This window comes from Mustelus asterias, chromosome 17, assembly GCF_964213995.1.
Source record: "Mustelus asterias chromosome 17, sMusAst1.hap1.1, whole genome shotgun sequence".
NCBI classification, from domain to species: Eukaryota; Metazoa; Chordata; class Chondrichthyes; order Carcharhiniformes; family Triakidae; genus Mustelus; species Mustelus asterias.
This window is the reverse complement of record NC_135817.1, coordinates 44,527,678-44,549,130: the sequence shown is the minus strand read 5'-3', so window position 1 is coordinate 44,549,130 and position 21,453 is coordinate 44,527,678. Positions and strand designations below refer to the sequence as shown.

At 41.1% G+C, this 21,453-nt stretch overlaps 1 protein-coding gene across 1 annotated transcript in view; it reads right to left on the bottom strand.

Moving 5' to 3' along the window:
* Positions 1–21,453, bottom strand: part of nsun3 (NOP2/Sun RNA methyltransferase 3) — a 43,290-nt gene that overhangs the window by 8,934 nt on the left and 12,903 nt on the right. The window contains exons 4-5 of the mRNA XM_078232001.1: positions 16,600–16,754; positions 7,543–7,664 (exon numbers count right to left, since the gene is read on the bottom strand). Coding sequence (XP_078088127.1) covers positions 7,543–7,664; positions 16,600–16,754 — 277 coding nt within the window. The remainder of the gene's footprint in view (positions 1–7,542; positions 7,665–16,599; positions 16,755–21,453) is intronic.

The following is a 21,453-nucleotide window of genomic DNA, read 5'->3' as shown; positions in this document are numbered from 1 at the left end:
TACCATATCAGTTTGAGACATCATTGGTGGACAGAATCATTAGCACATTCTAGAGAGGTCAGCAAGCAACCAAATGGGAAATGTACAATCTAGTTATATGGCTGCTATACCCGACAGGCTGGGAGTGGTGGTGGTCGTGTGGGGGTGGGGGCTGGGGTGGGGTGGGAGGGCCAGGACAGTTGGGAACAGGCACGGGAGGCTCAAGGTTGCAGAACAACGGGTTCATGTTCCCCATTCAAAATGGTACTTTTGGTTGACAGCTCGGCAAGCCAAACATTGACACCAGGCTTGAGAAAGAATTCAGATATACAGCTTCTTATGTCGAGAAATGATCTGGAGCATGTTCGAGGACAAACCAGACCAAAAAATAAGTTCAGTACTGCTGACTTGTAATGTGACGTAGACCTGCATCATAAGGGTAAAGTTTGCATGGTTTGTTATTTTACTGTTTAGAATTGGTTGAGATACACTGAGAAACTGTGGCCTGTTCATCACAGTTTTTGTGCTAAACTAAATCAGTTTGTTGGTGCTCAGATAGACAGACAGATAGACAATCTATAAAAGGATAGGGATATCAACATGAGAACACGAGGCCACAATATTTAGTAACTCCTTTTGCTTAACTAATTATTGAGTTGTAAATCTATACTCCTGATGTTTGCAAAGTGGGTTCCAGCCACAGGAGTGATCACCATCACTGACCCAAGAGAATATCTTGTATGGATGCAAAATTAATAACACACAGGAAGAACAAACTAGTAAAGCTGAAAGCATAAGGAGTATAATTCAAGCACAAAACACTTGTACGGCAAAAGTGTTTCATCCTGGAATACTGCATAGTTAAGTGCTGTTTTTATGTCAACCATTTTAATTTTAAAAGATAACCAATCAAAACTATACAAATCCTTATGTCATTGCACAAATGACACACATAACCAAAGCATACAAATGTAAGGACTGATTTTATTCCATTTTTTAAAAAATGAAATTTTGAACCACCTCTTCAGCACTTAAGATAAAGACCTCACAAAAATTGCACATTGAATGCTTCTCTATATTGGGATAGATCGCACCTGGGAATATTATTTTTCTTCCTTCAGAGATAACAAAGCGGCTCATCTTGTTTGTAGAGGATAACCGAGTTAATTGGTGAGTTTCAAACAGAGGATCATCTAAACAGAGTAGAACTTTATTTTCACTGCTCGGGAGCAACTCGACAGCATCACCACTTGCCCAGTTTTAGATAACAAGCCACCTGATCTTTTTTCTTTGAAGTCAACAGCCTACAAATCACAAATTCTATACAGGTCAGCATTCAATTCCACTCAAGAGGTAGAAAGAAAACTCTACCTCTCTGTTAGTTCAACCGTGTACCAGTAGTTCCTTAGATGTCATACTTATTTTACAGGCTATCCTGTTGTTGTACAAACAGGGGATAAAGAACAGTTCTATGATTCTGTGTGTGATGGCAAACCAGTCAACATGGTTTTTAGAGATTGAAAACACATTCCAGCTGGCTTCCAGTGAAGGCGTTCTGAAATCTTCAGATTTGCTGCTAGTAACATCTTCAGTCAGTCATCAGAACATTGCTTGGAGTTGCACATTATACTATTATTTTGTCATATTTTTTGAGTGTTATATAACTAACAAACATGAAGTCCGCCTTGGTTAAACAGTACAAGCTACCACACATTTAAGTTATTAAAAAGAATCCAATGATAACAAGAATATATCAAGCAAAATCAGGAGCTATGTATTACATTTGTCATAATTAGTTTATTTCCCCTGTCAAAATAGTTTCCTGTCAAACAGTTTCCCAAAGCTCACCATCGCTGGCTCACCTTGTGTCCGGGTCTACTGTAGACAAATTGATAGTGTTTGCTTGCATTTACAACCAGAGTATATACACAAGTTGTGCTGAATTTCAGCTTTGTAGCAAACCTATTAGAGCCACTAAGCAACCCATGTGTGCGCGAATGCCATAACCACAATGGGCCAAATGGCATCTTTGTGTGTTGCATTATTGTATGATTCTATAATCAGAGAGTGGGACTAACTGGATTGCTCTTCGAAAGAGGTAGCTAGGGTTGTGGGCCACTTTCCGGTTCTATAATTTAATGATTGAATTTTGTGGCTTGTGTTAGGCCAACTAAGTAATAGGTATGGCTCAAAAGGTATTCCTGCAGAGCCTATTGATAGAATGTACAATTAGTTAATTGATAATAGCTGAGGAGCACAGCTTCAGGACTGTTATCAATTAGCTAATTGTACATTTCTATCAATAGTCTCTGCAGGCAGTTTTACATGCAAAGTATTATGTACACATTAACTTAATTCTACTAACGATAAATAGATTTACAAAATGAAGAGCCAGATATTCAATTTTCTTTCTGTGCAGAGGGCGAGTGCCAAGCTGTTTGAAAAGTCATAATATCAGTATTATCTGGTAAAATCTCTGGGGTTCAGAGAAGAGATCAACACGCAAAACAAAAATCATGAATGTATGATATTCCTATTTTTAAAAAAAATGCTTTTGGTAACATTTTTGGTTTTCAAGGTGAAAAATATCACAACATGTTGCACCTAGTGCCACTATCATGTCCCTCAGGTCATATTTAATAAGGATTAAGTATAATACATGGATCCTCATTCAATCTTCATTACAAAATGTTTAATCGAAGCAAGAATTTAAGGTTACACTTTCTAGAAGACAAATTAGGGTTGGAGAAAATGAAGGCCATTAGAAAAACTCAGCAAAACCTTGATTCACATTCAGAATAATTTTATGACTGTCCATCAGAAACAGAAATCAATCACCCCCTGAACAAACATGGCAGCAACAAATTGCATTTTCTCACAAAGTACACCAAGCAGCAAGGAGAAGGGGTGGTGGGGCGGGGGGGGGGAGGTGCGTGTAAGATAGACAGGGTGACTGAAGGCAAGATCAAAGACATTGGTTTTAAAGAGACCTTTGAAGACAGAGGTGAAGGTAGCAAGCAAATTGACCTTAGCAAAGCGTTTCAAAAGACCACAGCATTCTGATTGAATGACTGCTCTTCAATGGTGCAGCTCCATAGAAGGAAATAATCAAAAGTAATTAAGATTGCTCAGGGAGGCTGGTGAGAAAATGGGGTCTAAAATTATTAAAGAACCTGAAGTCAATTGCTGAAGTATAGGAAGTCAGTGGAGCTGTGAAACAACATGGCATTCATGGTTTGAAGGACTTTTTGCTGAAGAGGGGATGGGCCATGGTTTTATGAATTCACTGTAGTTGGTTAAGGAGGAGGAGTTTTCAAAGAGAGGATTACAGAAGAAGTCGATCCTCAAAGTGATGAGGTGGAGGATTAGATTTTTGACAGCAGAAGAAATGTGGCTCATCATGCAATGTTTAACTTGTGAATGAATTCCATCTTAGTCGGCCAGATATAGAACATGAAATTCATCACAGGGTCAAACAGAGTGAGGGCAAAACTCCTAAGGGTTCAATGCATAGTTTCTCTCTCACAAATGACTGGCTAAGTTGAAGCTCAAATCAATGGATTCATTGCTGAAGGTGAAACAATAGGTTGCAGGTAACTAGAAACTGGGGCAGCAAGATGGAAGGAGTCTGTGTCACAGCCGGTTTCAGTGGACAATTAAATCAATGTTGACCAAGTGTGATCAAAAGTAGCTAAAATCAACTAGATTTCTGAACAGTGAAAACATCTTGCATTACATATATTTTGTTACATGAATAAATGTATTTATCAATGTAATTTTTAACATCAATTTATGACAAAATAAATAGCATCACTACTCATAATGCACAAGGAAACCTATACATAATCTATCATACAACTGACTGCAAACAAATCCATCAGTTCTGTTATAAAGAGAATACACAAACCAATACATCATACCATGATCAAAATATTTGTACTCTATCATTTCACATATTCTCTCCTTCGTTACTTGAACTTTATTTTTGAAATTGGCCAATAAAACATCTGAAAGAATGTAAAACGAAGGAGATAGTCATCGACTTCAGGAAACGTAGTGAGTGGAGGACATGCATCTGTCTACATCAACAGGGATGAAGTGGAAATGGTTGAGAGCTTCAAGTTTCCAGGTGGCAAATCACCACCAACCTGCCCTGGTCCCTCCACAGTTAAGAAAGCCCACCGACACGTCTATTTTCTCAGGAGGCTCAGGAAATTTGGCATGTCTACTACGACTCTCCCAGCATTTACAGATGAACCACAGAAAGAAACTACAAAGGGTTGTGTACGAAGCCCAGTCTATCCAGCCTCCCATCCATTGACTCAGTCGACACTTACCACTGCCTCGGTAAAGCAGCCAGCATAATCAAGGACCCCACACCCTGGATATACTCTCTTCCACCTTCTCCCGTCGGGAAAAAGATACAAAAGTCTGAGGTCACCTACCAACCGGTGACCTCAGACACCGGTTCTTCCCTGCTGCCATCAGACTTTTGATTGGACATACTTTATATTAAGTTGATCTTTCTCTACATCCTAGCTATGACTGTAACACTACATTCTGCAGTCTCTCCTTTCCTTCTCTGTGTACAGTATGCTTTGTCCGTATAGCACGCAAGAAACAATTCTTTTCAGTGCATACTAATACATGTGACAATAATCAAATCAAAAGTATGATTCATTTAAACTCTTCAACCATTAAAATATTGCATGTTAAATACTTTTAAAATGAGACAATTGTAAAAGATTGCTTGATAGATTTATTCACGAGGTTACAAATAACTAAGTTTACATTTCTAGAACGTTCATAAAAACGAAAGCGTTAGAGGTAATCATTGTGACAGATATAGATGAATGGAAGTTAAAGATCACGTCGTTGGAGCCAAAGTATTCATGTCCATTTTGAAAAAGTGTACAAAAATGTAGCTGTGGATACCTGCCGTAAAATGCTGCTATAAAACCTCTTTTTTAAAAATCAGAGGTTTTTACTTCGTTGAACACACAATGGGCTGTAATTTACTCTTAGTGGTGACCATTCGCATTACACTTGCACTGTATAGCCCATTAACCAGAATGGAGAATCATCAACGAGTTTCGCAGAGTCTGAACCACAAAGTGTTAAATAGAACAACAAATTCCATGTCAAATCAAGGGGTGCGTGAAAAGAGGGGGAAGGAAAGATTGAAGTGAAAGCGACAGATAGAGGCAGAAAGAAAAAGTAAAGGAAAATTGTTTAAAATTTCCAACCGTAATTCACATTTGCAAATTTGGTGAGTAGTTTGTCTTTTCAAAAATCCAGACTCTCTGTTACTTAAAGGTCCTGCAAAAGTCATTTTTCACAAGCACATTGCTGATATAATGCTGTTTAGTTCTTTTCTCATTCGAGTTACACAATATAAACTCCATTTTGCAAGTATCCTATTATCAGTAACTGAATTTTAACAAGGTAGCTATGTAATCAAAAGAAGAAAATCAAAATTTGCATCTCCCTGAAGATTACATAGTTTTTAGGAGAGTAGGAAAGATGATGTCGTGATTAGTAAAACCCACAACAATGTGGGACAGGCTTGATGGACCTTTTGATCTTTTTCTACCATTTTAGCATATTCATTTACTGTATAAAAAGTGAAAGGTAAGAAGTGCATAAAGTGGCAAGAAAAATAATAGAATTATACTATGCGGATGACAGAGGTATTTTTGGAATAATATTCCCTTCTGCCCATCAGAAAGAACATACAGCAGTATAATTAGGGCTTATGTAAGAATCAATGCAATGACATTCAAATGAAATGTGTTATGAATAACAACCACTGTGGTAGAAATGTTAACTTTAACTCCACACAGTCCGGAGGATTTGAATCAATATAAAACAAAATTTGAAATATAATTGAACAAAAAGAAAAAAAGGCATGAGAAATAAATGTAATTAGCCACAACTGGCACTGCATCACCCCCTTCTGAAAACAAAATGAAAGGGAATAATTTGTCTCTTGGAGTGAAACTTTAAGGTTAAGATTAGCTAATGGTTCACCGGCTTAAAGTTGTAAAGTTTATTTACTGGCGTCACAAGTAGGCTTACATTAACACTGCAATAAAGTTACTGTGAAAGTCCCCTAGTCGCCACACTACGAACAGCGAGGTAAAAAAGACCGGGTCCATCTAGTTTGCCTTCTTCATCCTGGTTGTCACTTAATGCAATGATAAAGGAGATATTGACTAATTATAGCATTCAACAGAAACCAAAAACAACCACAAAACCAGAGAGAAGGATTTAGGAAACCATAGGTACAAAGTCAACAATTTCCCCCTAAGCATGCTACACTTACCACATATTGGGCCCGATTCTCCCCAAAAAGTTCTAAGTGCTGAATTGGCGGGAGAAATTGTGTAATTCACGATTGTTTTTTCAATGGGAGTTGAGACTCGAATCTCCCACACTCTGTGCAATGCAGAGGTCACAATTGTGATTATTAAAAGCTCGAGTGCAGGGCTTATTCACGCCAGAGTCTGATAGTTCCAGGCCTCTGCGCATGAGTAGTGGCTCCGAACTGTCAGACTGTAGTTGCTGGCCAGCGCCATCCCCACGGCCCGATTGCGGCTCACACAAGCATTCTCGGGCCAGCCCCCCACCCCCGGTCCAGGAGCACCGCAATAACCAGCACCCCCCCCTCCGCCCCCCACCAGCAGTGATGATCCCCCCCTCCCTGCCCGGGAGTCAGACCACCCCCCACCCCCGGTCCAGGAGCACCGCAATCTCCAGCACCCTCCCCCCGCCCCGCCCCCCCACCCCCAGTGACGATCCCCCCCCCCCCAAAGCAGACCACCCTCTACCCCCCCTTCCCTCCCCCCCAGCCTGCCCCGATCGCTGACCTCCCTCCAGCCCCAACTGATCCTGTCTGCACACTGGCAGCTGAACCCCCCCTACCCCCACCCTTGGCACTGCCCAGTGGCATGGGCACTTTGCCCCTTGGGCAGTGCCAGGGCACAGGCTAGCACTGCCATGGTGCCCATACCCAGGGGGTTCCACCCCCATGCTGCCTGACCCCCTGGGGGGCACCAATTGCCCCCCCCCCCTTCACTACAGGGGGGTCTCTCGCTAGTTTCCTGCAAGTGGGGCTACTCTAAACCCCGCTGGAATGAAATACTCCTGGCGGGGTGAAAGATGCTATTGGACCTGGAGAATTCAGTCCTGGGCCCGATAATGACATTTAAAATAATGATTTAAATCACTTATCTTGTCTTCCCGCTGATTTCCAGCCTGGTCCCGCTCTGCGGCAGTGGGAGACATGCATGCGTTGGGAACACATGTGCAAATCCCGCAAAATGGCCGACATGTGCATCTCCCAACCCGACGCACATGCATGCCGGGTTGGGAGAATTGGGCCCAACATGTCTCAAATTACTCATACACTGTATCCCAACACAAATCAATACTTACTGCTTCCTCTAGCTCTCTGGGGAGTCTTTTCCAATAGATTGATCACTTACTCACTGAAATATTGGACAATTATTCCATTTAAAATGTAAAACATGAACAGCTGGGCTTAAAGTTTTTCTCTTGTACCTGAGTAATTGCCTCTGCAAAACCGGCAGATTAGGCCTCTGTGTAATCCTCATGGTCGCCAGAAGGTCATCAGAGCAGAAGAGCCAACTTCGATCATTTGAACATGGAGAGTCCACTAGTATCTAAGAAAACAAATCAAACCAGTACAAAAACACGAAAGTTACTTCCAGAAACATACAAGTTCAAGTGACAGAAAGTCTTTCATCAAAATCCTTGTTTCCAGTTTAATGTCAGCTTGACACAGTTGTCAGCACCCTAAACCAAGGTTCACTGCTCTGATGAAAGATCATCTAGACTTGAAACATTGGCTCTATTCTCTCTCCACACATGCAGTCAGGCCTGCTGAGATTTTCCAGCATTTTTCTGTTTTTGTTTAATGTTCACTGATGCTGGTTCCAAACCTCAAAATTCAGCAGATAAGGTAGGCTAACATTTGGTAGCATTGGAGGGGGTATGGCACTGTTAAAGGTAGCTTTTGGCTCAGATGTTCACCCTATGTCTCATCTGTCTGCTCAGGTGAATGTAAATGATCCCATGGTGTCATTCGATAAAGGAGCAAGAAGTTAGTTAGAAAGGTGACCGAGTTAACATTTGTCCTTTGACCATTCACTCACTGTGAGAGATTTCATTGTGCACAGACTGGCTGTATGGTTTACCTGTAAAGGAGCAAATCCACTTCAAAAATATAATCCTTGGTTGCAACAGGCATTTTTCCCTTTCTTTTACAAAGTCATTGTACACTGTACAATTTGGTGACTACTTGAAGAATAAAACATGTCTGGAGATTTGTCAAAAGTGAACATGGTGACCTAGATAAAGATTTACTTTGCAGGAAAAGCTGGCACATCTAAAAGGACTACTGTAGTAAAATAACAGTGTATGGTCTGACAACCTCAGTTAAAAAGTGAACTCGGCAGAGCAATTTAAAAATCTCATCTATCAGCCAACGAAGCATCTTCTCAGAAGTTGTTCTACAAATTACATGTGAGCCAAGACATTTGGGAAATTAAATCTTTGATCTGTTATTGCTGATAGGCTGTCTATTTGGACAATGGTGGCATAATATGACCAAAACAGCAAGTCACGTGAGACACGCAACATGACAGAACATTCCCCAAATGCACAAATATAGATAGTGACTTATAGATACAGGCAAAAGTACAACTTCTGACAGTGCTGGACTCAGACTCCTGACAAAGTCCAGCAGGCTAATTATAGAGTTTCAGACATTTTAAAAAAACTATAGAATTATGCAAAGATATAGGGCAGTCTAGGGTAGGATAGCTGTTTCTGATCGTCCATGCTAAGACTATGTAGTTTTTACGCAAATGACAAATTAATTTCCTGTAATTTACAAATAATGAACACCTTGGAAGATAAGTGAAAGCTTAGACTGCTATTCAAAACAAATTGAACAAGTAATAGAATCCAATTGCATCTTATTCGGATTGTCTTCTGCTAGACATGTAGGAGTCAAGCACTGTGCACAGACAAGGAAGTAGAATCATTTCCCTCAAACAGAAATGTTGAGTAAAACCTGACAACTGAGCACCCCCATGTGGCCAAGATCAATGTAACATGGATATTCAAAAATTCAGCACAATATCAATGGTAATCTTTACATATAGACAGAGTCTGACACTTAATCTCATGTTAATTGTTGGTAGAATGTCGTCTAATTTCAGAACAGCTTTGAGCACAAAATTATGTCTACCATGATCTCAGCATTTCAACAGATCTGCCCATGGAAAACATGTTGTATGAACATTTCAGGTCAAAACAGAAGTCAGCAAACCCATGGGCACTATTTGTATCTGACCACAATCCACACAAGGAGAACACGGTGGTGGTCCGCACTAAATACCAGTCCAACCATTTAATGACTACTGCAGTTGCTTGTGATCTAATTATTGGACTTGTTCATTTTTTAACTGCTGGAAACTGACATCTTTGGGCCGATAAACCATTGAACATCATCTGAGCAACCAGTAAAAGTACAAGATGTATGTAGTTGGGCTTATTTGTGGACACCAACTCGAACAGTCACCTGATCTTGCTAAGATGTTGATTTTTCAACACTGTATGGACCCACCCAAACTATCAGTGACACCAAAGTACAGAGATCAGGTTGTGCCTCCTTCACACAACTCAGGTCAGACCAGCGCGTGGCTCGGAGCCATAGTACATGGTCATTGTTGGGGTTCATTTTCAGTTCAGCAGTTTTGTGTTCAGAGTGGGCTGAAATCCTTGATTCAGATTCACTCATTTGAGATCAGGACGGGGCAAAGGTGAGGGCGGGCCATGCACAATGGGGATCGATTGGCACATGGACCCTCATATCCTCAACTTCAACCAATCATTGCACAATCCGATAATTAAAACAAGCGTCTTGTTTCAGCCTTAAGAAGAGTGGAATACCATACAGCCAAACCACTGCCAGCTCAACAACTGAACTCCCCAGATCCTTGGAGTCTTTTTGTGGTGGGGTGCGGGGGGGCGGGGGGGGGGGGGGGAATGCGGTGGTATGGGGTAATGATTTCACACTCAGGCTGTGGAATCACCACAGCACAACTCAATCACCTCAGATGACTTAGCTGCCAGAGGTAACATCCTGTCTAAAAGGACCCTAGAGGATCCCAATTTTAACTGCCCACTTATACCATGCTGATCCCAGGGTTTAACACACTACGTCTGATATTCTAGTCTTTTATGCCCAGTTGCAGGACAGTAGAATCAGCCAATGATGATCACCAACTTGTTTAACTATTGTCGGAGAGCAGATGCGAACCAATGAAGACAGGACTCCAGTGGGTTGCATTGTCCCACAGCCTAGCTCCCCCAGTTCATTTTCGTGCAGTGTTAATATGGTGCCTCAAGATAATCACAGTATTTTACCCCTATAGCTCTTTGAAGGCTCTGGTTACAACGTATGATCTAGACATTATTTAACAGTCAATTTCTCTGGCCATTAACTTAAAGCAGAGGAAGGTCCTATATTTCCAGGTCTGAAGAAAGCATCTGCTATGTCCTTTGCCTCTACAACAACAAAAGCCAGAACTAATGACCAAAAATGCAAGCAAGCAAGAATGCAAGGACCTGGGAATCTGACACATCCTATATGCACAGTAAGAAGTCTCACAACACCAGGTTAAAGTCCAACAGGTTTATTTGGTAGCAAATACATTTCCACATCATGACATCCTATATGACCAATGATTGCTGTTGTTCTGGCAGTGATGTCAAGGATCTGCCTAGCAACAGCAGTAACAAGAACATAAAAAGGTTTGATAGGATGCGATTTGCCCAGCAACAGATAGAAATCAGCCTAGTGATAGCAGTAGCTAACATTCTAAAGGTATATGGAGATGCAATTTGCCCATTAACAAGATTAGCAGACATCTAGACAGAATCAAGTGTAAATTGCCCTTTTAGTACCATCTTACCTAGACAACTGAGAGATCAGTGAAGGTATACACATGCTAATTTCTAGAGTCAAGGAATTTGAGATGCAGACAGCCAAATCCATAGAATAAAATATCAAGAGATTAAATGGTATAACTGCTAGGACCCTTAGAGGAAAGAAGGCCAGAATACCCAACGCCTGAGGTGCTATTTTCCATCTAACTGCCAGACAGATCAAAATGATCAAGCCTATTCCATCTAACATTTTGAGCCACAGCAGACAGTTTTGAACCTTTGCTGAACCAACAAGTTGCCAAATATCATCCTTTAAGATGCACTGCATGGTCAGGAAATGTGGGTATTGTTTGGGAACAAGGGGTAATCTCAGAGAAAATGGTGTGTGTTTAATCATTCATATACTTGTAGTCTTGTTGTGCATTTTTCTTCCTTTCTTTTACTTTCATAAATACTCTTTATTAATTGTTTACATAAAGACTGGACTATTTCCTCACTGGCTCTAATGAAGGATCATCCAGACTTGAAGCAAAGAACAAAGAACAAAGAAAATTACAGCACAGGAACATGCCCTTCAGCCCTCCAAGCCTGCACCGACCATGCTGCCTGACTTAACTAAAACCCCCTACGCTTCCGGGGACCATATCCCTCTATTCCCATCTCATTCATGTACTTGTCAAGACGCCCCTTAAAAGTCACTATCATATCCGCTTCCACTACCTCCCCGGGCACTGAGTTCCAGGCACCCTCGTACATCTCTTTTAATACTTGCCCCTCGCACCTTAAACCTATGCCCCCTAGTAATTGACTCTTCCACCCTGGGAAAAAGCTTCTGACTATCCACTCTGTCCATGCCTCTCGTAATCTTGTAGACTTCTATTAGGTTTCCCCTCAACCTCCGTCACTCCAGTGAGAACAAACCAAGTTTCTCCAACCTCTCCTCATAGCTCTATGAGGAGAGGTTGGCTCTATTCACCACTATGAACCAGTGTTTCCAGCTGGGACATACTCACATATATCAGCGGGGTTTGTAACAGTGTCCAGAGCAGTCAGCCAGGGAGACAATGGGTGGGATCAGGCACAAGCAGAACAAAACCTGTATTCTGTGTACATGAGAAGTGAAGAAATGTACACAGAATACAGGTGGAGGTGATGAAGGTCAGAAAAACATGTCAAATGTACATGTACACAGAATACAGCGTGGAGGTGATGAAGGTCAGAAAAACATGTCAAATGGTGGAATTCTATATTTGAAAATCTGCCATTTGGTGGATATTTTCATCCCTGCATTTAATATATCCTGCTCCTGAATAACTTTCTTTCCAAGCTAAATAGCTAAGCATTAGATAGCTCTGCACAACCCTATAGAGGAAAATAAGTTTATACGTAATTACTGATTTGGCAATACACAATTTTCTTTAACAATCTGACATTAACTGTAGCTGAGGAAGACCTGAGTCTTGTGCCTGATCCCACCCATTGTCTCCCTGGTTGACTGCTTTGGACATTGTTACAAACCCCGCTGATGTTATATGTGAGTATGTCCCAACTAGAAACACTGGTTCATAGTGGTGTACATTTGTTTGGATCAACGTGAGGAACCATGTACAACCCAGTGAGAAAATAAAGACTCCCAGAAACACCTCCCAATGTAGCATCTAAATGGTTCTTAAATGATTTCAGGGTTTATGTCTCCACAGCTCTCCCTCAAGTCCATTCCATGTGTCACGCAAACCAGCCTCCCATCCATTGACTCTGTCTACACTTCCCGCTGCCTCGGCAAAGCAGCCAGCATAATTAAGGACCCCATGCACCTCAGACATTCTCTCTTCCACCTTCTTCCTTCGGGAAAAAGATACAAAAGTCTGAGGTCATGTACCAACCGACTCAAGAACAGCTTCTTCCCTGCTGAATGGGCATACCTTGCATTAAGTTGATCTTTCTCTACACCCTCGCTATGACTGCTACATTCTGCACTTTCTCGTTTCCTTCTCTATGAACGGTATGTTTTGTCTGTATAGCGTGCAAGAAACAATACTTTTCACTGTATGTTAATACATGTGACAATAATAAATCAAATCAATGTTCATTACTGCTTGTGTAAATCAGTGTTCCTTACTGCTTGTGTAAAGCATTTTACAGTATTAGCTAAGATCAAGTGTAGTATTGGCGCCCTGCACTTGGTTGAAGTCATGAGGTTACACAGAGTTTCATTTGAAGCAATTTTTTTTAAGCGACATCTAGGCCTTTTGCCTAAGATACAAATGAGGTCAACCCTTGGAGGAGGTGCAATGTCTGCTCCAATCATCTTGGATCATGTAGATCAAGCCCAAGACAGGAAGAGGCTTGTATGTCTTGTCAGTTTGGATCTGGAATGTCTCACTTGTTGAGACTTTGAATTGGACATTGATTGAATTGAATTGGATATAAACAAAAAAAAAAATCAGTCCTAAATTTACATTTTACTCCTTTGTTTCACTACCTTACTCTTGCAATCTAATAAAACACAATAATCTGAATTTAACATCTCCATAACTATTTTGTTTACCTTTATAAAGGTACTTGGTAAAGTTTCCCTCTAGAATCTTCCTCGAGGGAATTTTCATAGACAGTGCACAATGATTGCAGTTGATAGTCACATTAATCTAAAAAGTTCAACAGATCTTCCTCAAATGAACCCTTAGAAGGCATGAAGATTAATGTTTGTAGAAGGTTGTTCTAGTCCTTAATTATGTTACTCTAGTTTGCTGAACTTTGACCTTTTAAACTGAGATTGTTAACTGCACTGCCTCTAATGGTAAACATCTTTTTTGGTTCCTGACCAGCAGAACTGGACATGGTACAAAAATGCAAAATTATTAAAGTTCTGTACAGGTCACCGCAACTTCCTTGTATTTGATGTTTTAGCTAAGTAAACATTCAATAAACTTTTAAAAACTGTTCTCACATACCATCGTCCTCCAACGCATGCACCTGGTTTCACTCTTAATCATCCAGTGTGATGATTTCTGTTTTTTAAGAATCTGAAAACCTAAGTATTTACTGAAAGAATGAAGCCACAAGGCTCACCATTTAACCATGTAATTTTAATACACAAAGAATATAAATGCTGGTAAACTATACTCTATCTTAAATAGTCAATTAAAGATATTGAAAGAACAATGAACACTGTTATCTATAGCACTCCGAACTTAGTCAAATGGCTTTAGAAGGAAATTTGAGTTAACACCCACAAAGTCAGACACTGAGAAATTGGAAGATGAACCAAACGATCTGAGTACTATTCCCAAAGACTGTATAGGGGTCGAGATTTTTTGGGCCTTCCATTTACTCCTGGAAAGGTTGTCTCTTCAAATCTCCTCCAACCATTCCATAGTTGTAGACGCCCCGTTCAACACAGGCATTGCTAACATAGAAACATAGAACAGTACAGCACAGAACAGGCCCTTCGGCCCACGATGTTGTGCTGAGCTTTATCTGAAACCAAGATCAAGCTATCCCACTCCCTATCATCCTGGTGTGCTCCATGTGCCTATCCAATAACCGCTTAAATGTTCCTAAAGTGTCTGACTCCACTATCACTGCAGGCAGTCCATTCCACACCCCAACCACTCTCTGCGTAAAGAACCTACCACTGATATCCTTCCTGTATCTCCCACCACGAACCCTATAGTTATGCCCCCTTGTAATAGCTCCATCCACCCGAGGAAATAGTCTTTGAACGTTCACTCTATCTATCCCCTTCATCATTTTATAAACCTCTATTAAGTCTCCCCTCAGCCTCCTCCGCTCCAGGGAGAACAGCCCTAACTCCCTCAACCTTTCCTCATAAGACTTACCCTCCAAACCAGGCAGCATCCTGGTAAATCTCCTCTGCACTCTTTCCAGCGCTTCCACATCCTTCTTATAGTGAGGTGACCAGAACTGCACACAATATTCCAAATGTGGTCTCACCAAGGTCCTGTACAGTTGCAGCATAACCCCACGGCTCTTAAACTCCAACCCCCTGTTAATAAAAGCTAACACACTATAGGCCTTCTTCACAGCTCTATCCACTTGAGTGGCAACCTTTAGAGATCTGTGGATATGAACCCCAAGATCTCTCTGTTCCTCCACAGTCTTCAGAACCCTACCTTTGACCCTGTAATCCACATTTAAATTAGTCCTACCAAAATGAATCACCTCACATTTATCAGGGTTAAACTCCATTTGCCATTTTTCAGCCCAGCTTTGCATCCTATCTATGTCTCTTTGCAGCCTACAACAGCATCTTACGTGTAGCCACCTTGATTCTGGACTCGCCCGCTTGTAATCATCATAGAATCTCTTAAGGAGGCCATTCGGCCCATCGAGCCTGCACTGACAACAATCCCACCCTATCCCCGTAACCCCACACATTTACCCTGCTAATCCACCCAAAACTAGGGTCAATTTAGCATGGCCAGTAATGATTATAACTCTGGAGTTTTGTATCGGTAAACTCTCTCTCTCCATTCTCAGCTTGACGATCTCCAGAAATCCAACTTACTTAGTAGAGTCCTTCAGTTATCAAGGTTTTTAAAAATCCTTGCCAGCCCACACAGAATTTCAATTGTATCCTGCTTCAAAGAAATGTCCCGTGCTTTGCAGTCAGCTTATTCTATACGCACACACCTCCCCTCATAAGTAACTTTTTTTTGACCATTTCTATTACTTAGCACCCAGTCACCTTGGTCATGTGATCAGTTACTGGAAACCAGGAGCTTTTCCAGAAATCATCTCCTGGAGAAACCTAGTCCTTAAAGGGACCATCACCCCACATAGAAGACATGGGTTTTTTGCACCCTCCCCCCACCCCCCCCCCCAAAAAAAATAAAGCACATGGGCCATCACACTTGTTATAAACAGAGAATTACTGGCAATGGTTTTTTTCCCTCCTCCCCTGTTACCTCTGGAATTCTCCAAGGCCACATCTTTGGCCTGTTCCAATCTCTCACCAAATTGCAGCCCCAAGTGACATTATCCAAAAACAGAATTGGCTTCCACAGGTACGTTGACGACACCCAGCTTTCTATCTTAAATGTTCAACTGTCTTTAAATTGTCAGACTGCTCACGTTACCCTGACTCCTCTTGGCTTTGAGCTTAACGTATAAACTTTTCTATGCAACTCTGTTAAACATTTATTTGGAAGTTGAGGTATAGCATTTGTAGAGCAGTCCACTTTAGTTTTCACTACTTCATAGAAGTTGATAAGGCAGATTTTCCTCTTCTGATACCATACTGATTGTGGTTTATAAGATTGTTAGAAAGATAACCCTCAAGCTTACTCTTGCTAATTCTGTAATCAGCTTTGGCATCTTTTTATGGCTTCAATTTTAATAGAATTCATGCTTGTGAAAGTTTATTGCAAAGACCTTTTTCAAACTATACAATTTTCACACATCAATAACTTTTTTAAAACTTATCACTTGACCTCTATTCAAATTCAGTACAGCAAATAGCAACTCAGTGCTGTGTGGCCTGTGTGTTACAACCCATGTTTCAGTGTTCTGTAGGGCTATACTTTGAAGCTATTATGGGCTATATCGCCATGGCACAGAATTGTCTTAAAGCCAGTGCTTGCACATGCCTAGCAAGACATGATAAAAATGTAGCCTTACCTTGTCATACATTTGTGGCTGCTGTGGACCAATGTATCTGCCATCCTGGTCAGTCACAGAAATTATGTTCCTTAATTCCTCAGGTACGAAAGATTCAAGTGCTTGCTTTAGCCGTTTGTATCGCAAACTGTCATATTCATTGCAGTGTAAATGACCTTTTTTAAAAAAAGACAAACAAATGTGAGATTGACCAGGTGAGCAAACATCTCACTGTGAGTAACTAGTTCTGCTGCAACCAACACTAGTGAAAGGTAATAATTAGAAAAAAATTACAAGTACGGCAATAATAAAACTAAAGCCCCCTGTGTGTCTATCCTCCCAAGGACACTGTGACATATCTGCCTTGTCCCAGGAGTAAGATTCTCATCTCTGTGCCAAAATGGCTTGGGTACAAGCTCCACTCGAGAGACAGCATAATCCAGACTGAAAGTTCAGCGCTGCACTGTCAGTAACATTAAACCTACGAGACCGTCTGCCCATCAGGTGGGCAGAAAAGATTCCATAGTAGTATTTGGAGATCTAGCCAATATTTATCCCTTAACCAAAATATATTATTTGTTTACTTATTTCTGAGTGCAAATTGGCTGCAGTGTTTCCCCTCAGCCACAACTATGACCACGCTTCATCAGCTTCATGGACAGATCCCACCACCTGCCCAAACTTCTTTGGACACAGTTAAATAGTGAATGGTGCTGCATAAATGCAAAGATGTCTTAAATTCTTTCACAGGATGCAAGTGTCACTGACTAGGTCAACATTTATTGCCCATCCCTAATTGCCCTTGAGAAGGTGAGCTGCCTGCTTGTTACAAGTAGGTTTAATTTCACATTGCAATGACGTTACTGTGAAAATCCCCTAGTCATCACACTCTGGCGCCTGTTTGAGTACATCGAGGGAGAATCTATCATGGCCAATTCACCCAACCTGCACTTCTTTGGACTGCAGAAGGAAACCGGAGCACCCAGAGGAAACCCACGCAGACACGAGGAGAACGTACAAACTCCACACAGACAGCGACCCAAGCCGGGAATCGAACCCAGATCCCTGGCGCTGTGAGGCAGCAGTGCTAACCACTGTGGCACCCCATCTGTTGCACCTGCCATGTATTTGCCCACTCACTCATCTTGTCTAAATCACCTTGAAGCTTCTTAACCTCCGCCTCGCCACCCACATTCCCACCAAGTTGTGTGTTGTTAGCAAATCATGTATAGAAAAGAATATGGAAATATTACATTTGATTTCCTCATCCAAATCATTGATACGGATTGTGAATAGACACAGCAGTTCCCAGTAGCACATAATAAAAATGTTTACACATTAGTAGGAAATTCATGAACATAAGAATTCATACAAACATAAATAAATTGTACTACTGTTGTTACCATCCAAGATATTTGACAACACGCTAGTTCTTCAATTACCAAAACCGTCATACTGTTCCGAAATACAGGCCTTCCCAAGTTAGGCTTTGTGCTGTACCTACACTGTCAACTCAAATATTGCCATTGAGATGCACATAACATTCATCGTAAATGTCTTAATCTGGCATGAACAATAGATACAATAGTCAACAAATCATGGTGTAGATAAATTTCTTTGCCTCTACCTAAACTTTTATCATACCCCTATCCTTGAAAGCATAAAGATGCTATTTTTCCTTTACATGTTCAATGCATAATTTTTTTTTTTAAAGATATGCCTCCTGTCCCTCAACTCAACTGTCCTTTATGCCATTGCTGCCAATGGGGATGGACAAGCCTGCTTACAGATGAGCATCACTTCAACACAAGTTCTCTTCCATTCAGGGACACTGGATAACCTGTGCCCAACACACCTTTGTTTGATTTGACAAACATTGAATAGACTGGCAATCAAAGCAATAATTGTCTGACTCCACTACTGTGAATATAGTTTCAACATGCTATACAAGTAGAAAGCTCTTATTCAATGATTAATAATTAACCATCATGAAACATTGTTTATGCTAAAGGCACTATTGAAACACAACTGCTCTTGTACATGAGCAAAACCATAGAAACCCTACAGTACAGAAAGAGGCCATTCCGCCCATCAAGTCTGCACCGACCACAATCCCACCCAGGCCCTACCCCCATATCCCTACATATTTACCCACTAATCCCTCTAACCTATGCATCCCAGGACACTAAGGACAATTTTTAGCATGGCTAACCCGCACATCTTTGGACTGTGGGAGGAAACCGGAGCACCCAGAGGAAACCCACGCAGACACGAGGAGAATGTGCAAACTCGACACAGACAGTGACCCAAGTCGGGAATCGAACCCAGGTCCCTGGAGCTGTGAAGCAACAGTGCTAACCACTGTGCTACCGTGCCGCCCAGCTGAAACCAGCTGTCTGTACATCTAAAATATGCAATTGTGTTATAAATAGTTGGTTGGACACATTTCATTAAAGTGTTCTTCGTTTGTTTGCTGTTTTGCCATGTACCTTTCCCCTCCCAATCCTTCACTTATGCCTCTCTTGAACTAGTATAGCTAGAAGGGTGCAGATTTTCATTTCTTAACAGGGAAGTGTCACACTCTATTGCCCATAATCATCATCCTTGACTTGAAACAAAATTCCCAACGTATGACATATTATGGCCATTTTTGTTGTAGAATTATATCCATTAGACAGAATTGTCTAATACTGAACCCAGGTTACATTCACTTACTCGATTCTTTGAACAGTATTGTCAGCTGCGGCTCAGTTAATAGCATACTAGCCTCTGAGTCATAAGGTTGTGAGTTCAAGTCCCACTCCTGGGCTTAAGCACATAAAATCAAGACTTGACACTTTGCCATCCTTCAGCTGAGGCATTAAACAAAGGCCCATCCATCTACTCGGGTGAATATAAATGATCCCATGGCAATACTTTGAAGAGGAACGTGGATTTATTCCCCCACGTCCTGGACAACATTTACCCACTAATCAACATCAATAAAACATCATACAGTCATTCTCACATTGCTATTTGACAGAGACTATTGTATGAATATTCATTCGCTACTGCTTTTCCTACATTCCAACAGTGACTACAATTCAAAAAGTACAGATCGAGTAACCAAACATATCCAGAAATGAGAATTTTCTGAATCTCATCGACCTTTAGCACAGGAGGTCTAGTTGTTTGCACTGTTTAACTTGTGGCTTTTGTGGTGAACATGACAAAAAGAAATTATTATGGATACCCTGTATTTATTATTTTGTGATACATCTTACTTTGGACCATAGCTAGCCTAGGCTTAAGCAACTGTAATGCAAGTTTACATGTGGTGTCCGAGAACTAAAATTATCCAAAATTGGTTCTGAGAATTTCAGATAAAGGATATTCACCCTGTACTTCAGTGGCTGTAAAGCGCTTTGAGACATCTGGTGGTTGTGAAAAGTGCAGTATAAATCTAAGTCTTCCTTTGTTTTAAGTATTGTTACATTGTATTTACAAACATTAAAACCCTTCATCATACAGGAATCATAATCAATGTATTCTTTACAGCTACTGTCCATTTGTTTCAGTGTGCAGTCCCTTTAAATTCTTCTTGCGCAGCCGAATGTGTTATTTATTATAGTAAGAAGTCTCACAACACCAGGTTAAAACACCAGACTTCTTACTGTGCTTACCCCAGTCCAACGCCGGCATCTCCACATTATTTATTATAGAACAGGCCCTACGCAGTACTTGTCAGACTGCTGTGCGGCATTGCACCCACAAGTTTAACTGGAACATTGGTCATAATTGCATTTTAAAAAAAAACAGCAAACCTGTTCAGCACTTGGATTTCTGTTTTGCAAAAAAATGTAGACATAACCTATTTTAGGGGCAGTACAGTGGCACAGTGGTTAGCACTGCTGCCTCACAGCGCCAGGGATCCGGGTTAGAGTCCTGGCTTGGGTCACTGTCTGTGTAGAGTTTGCATCTTCTCCTTGTGTCTGCATGGGTTTCCTCTGCGTGCTCCAATTTCCTCCCACAATCAAAAGATGTGCGGGTTGGGTGGATTGGCCATGCTAAATTGCCCCAAGGGGCAATTGAAGTGACACTCTGTTGCTTGCTCTGTCACACAGATCCTAAATCCCTTTAGAGGGCACCATGGTGTTTCAGACTCACAACACTCATTGGTTTGCCACTGACAAAATCCAAGCCAATACCTCAAATAGACCTTTACAGAGGCAAGTAATCTAACTTCTTGTCAATATACAATTTCTATTTGAAGACACAGCATTCTCTTTCATTAGGAAGAATTAGGGTAAATGCATGGCGTTGTGCTGGTGGGGCCTGGGTGGAATTGTGGTCGGTGCAGACTCGATGGGACGAATGGCCTCCTTCTGCAGTGTAGGATTATATACTTTACTCAAAAATATTAAAGCAGAAAATATGTTCAAAAGTAGCTACAGAAAAGTCTAGATACTAATTAGGAATGGAATCTCCATTCAACCAGTTTGATCATCTATTCCAAAATTGAGATTTATATTGAAACATGATGACCTGAACTTTGTGGTAGGAATGGCAGAGAAGTTATCAGTGCTCACCATTATTGAAGAGGAAATCAGACAGCAACATCCAGTGGCAAATGCACAGGTAAACGCAGAAATTCAGAAGTTGCTGAGTTGCCCGGCTTCTCCAGAAGCTTCGACACGCCGTATCCTTGCCAAGAGATTCGGCTTTTACATATGTGGAGGACAATGAAATTACAGTTCCTACCGATTAGATATCGACCCAAACGTGCCAGAAAGTTAAGATTTGCCAATTCAAATATAAGTGATTTTTAAAAAAAGTTTGATAAGATTTAATTACTAGCAAACTCCTCTCCGGCATTGAAAATTTACTTTACAAATG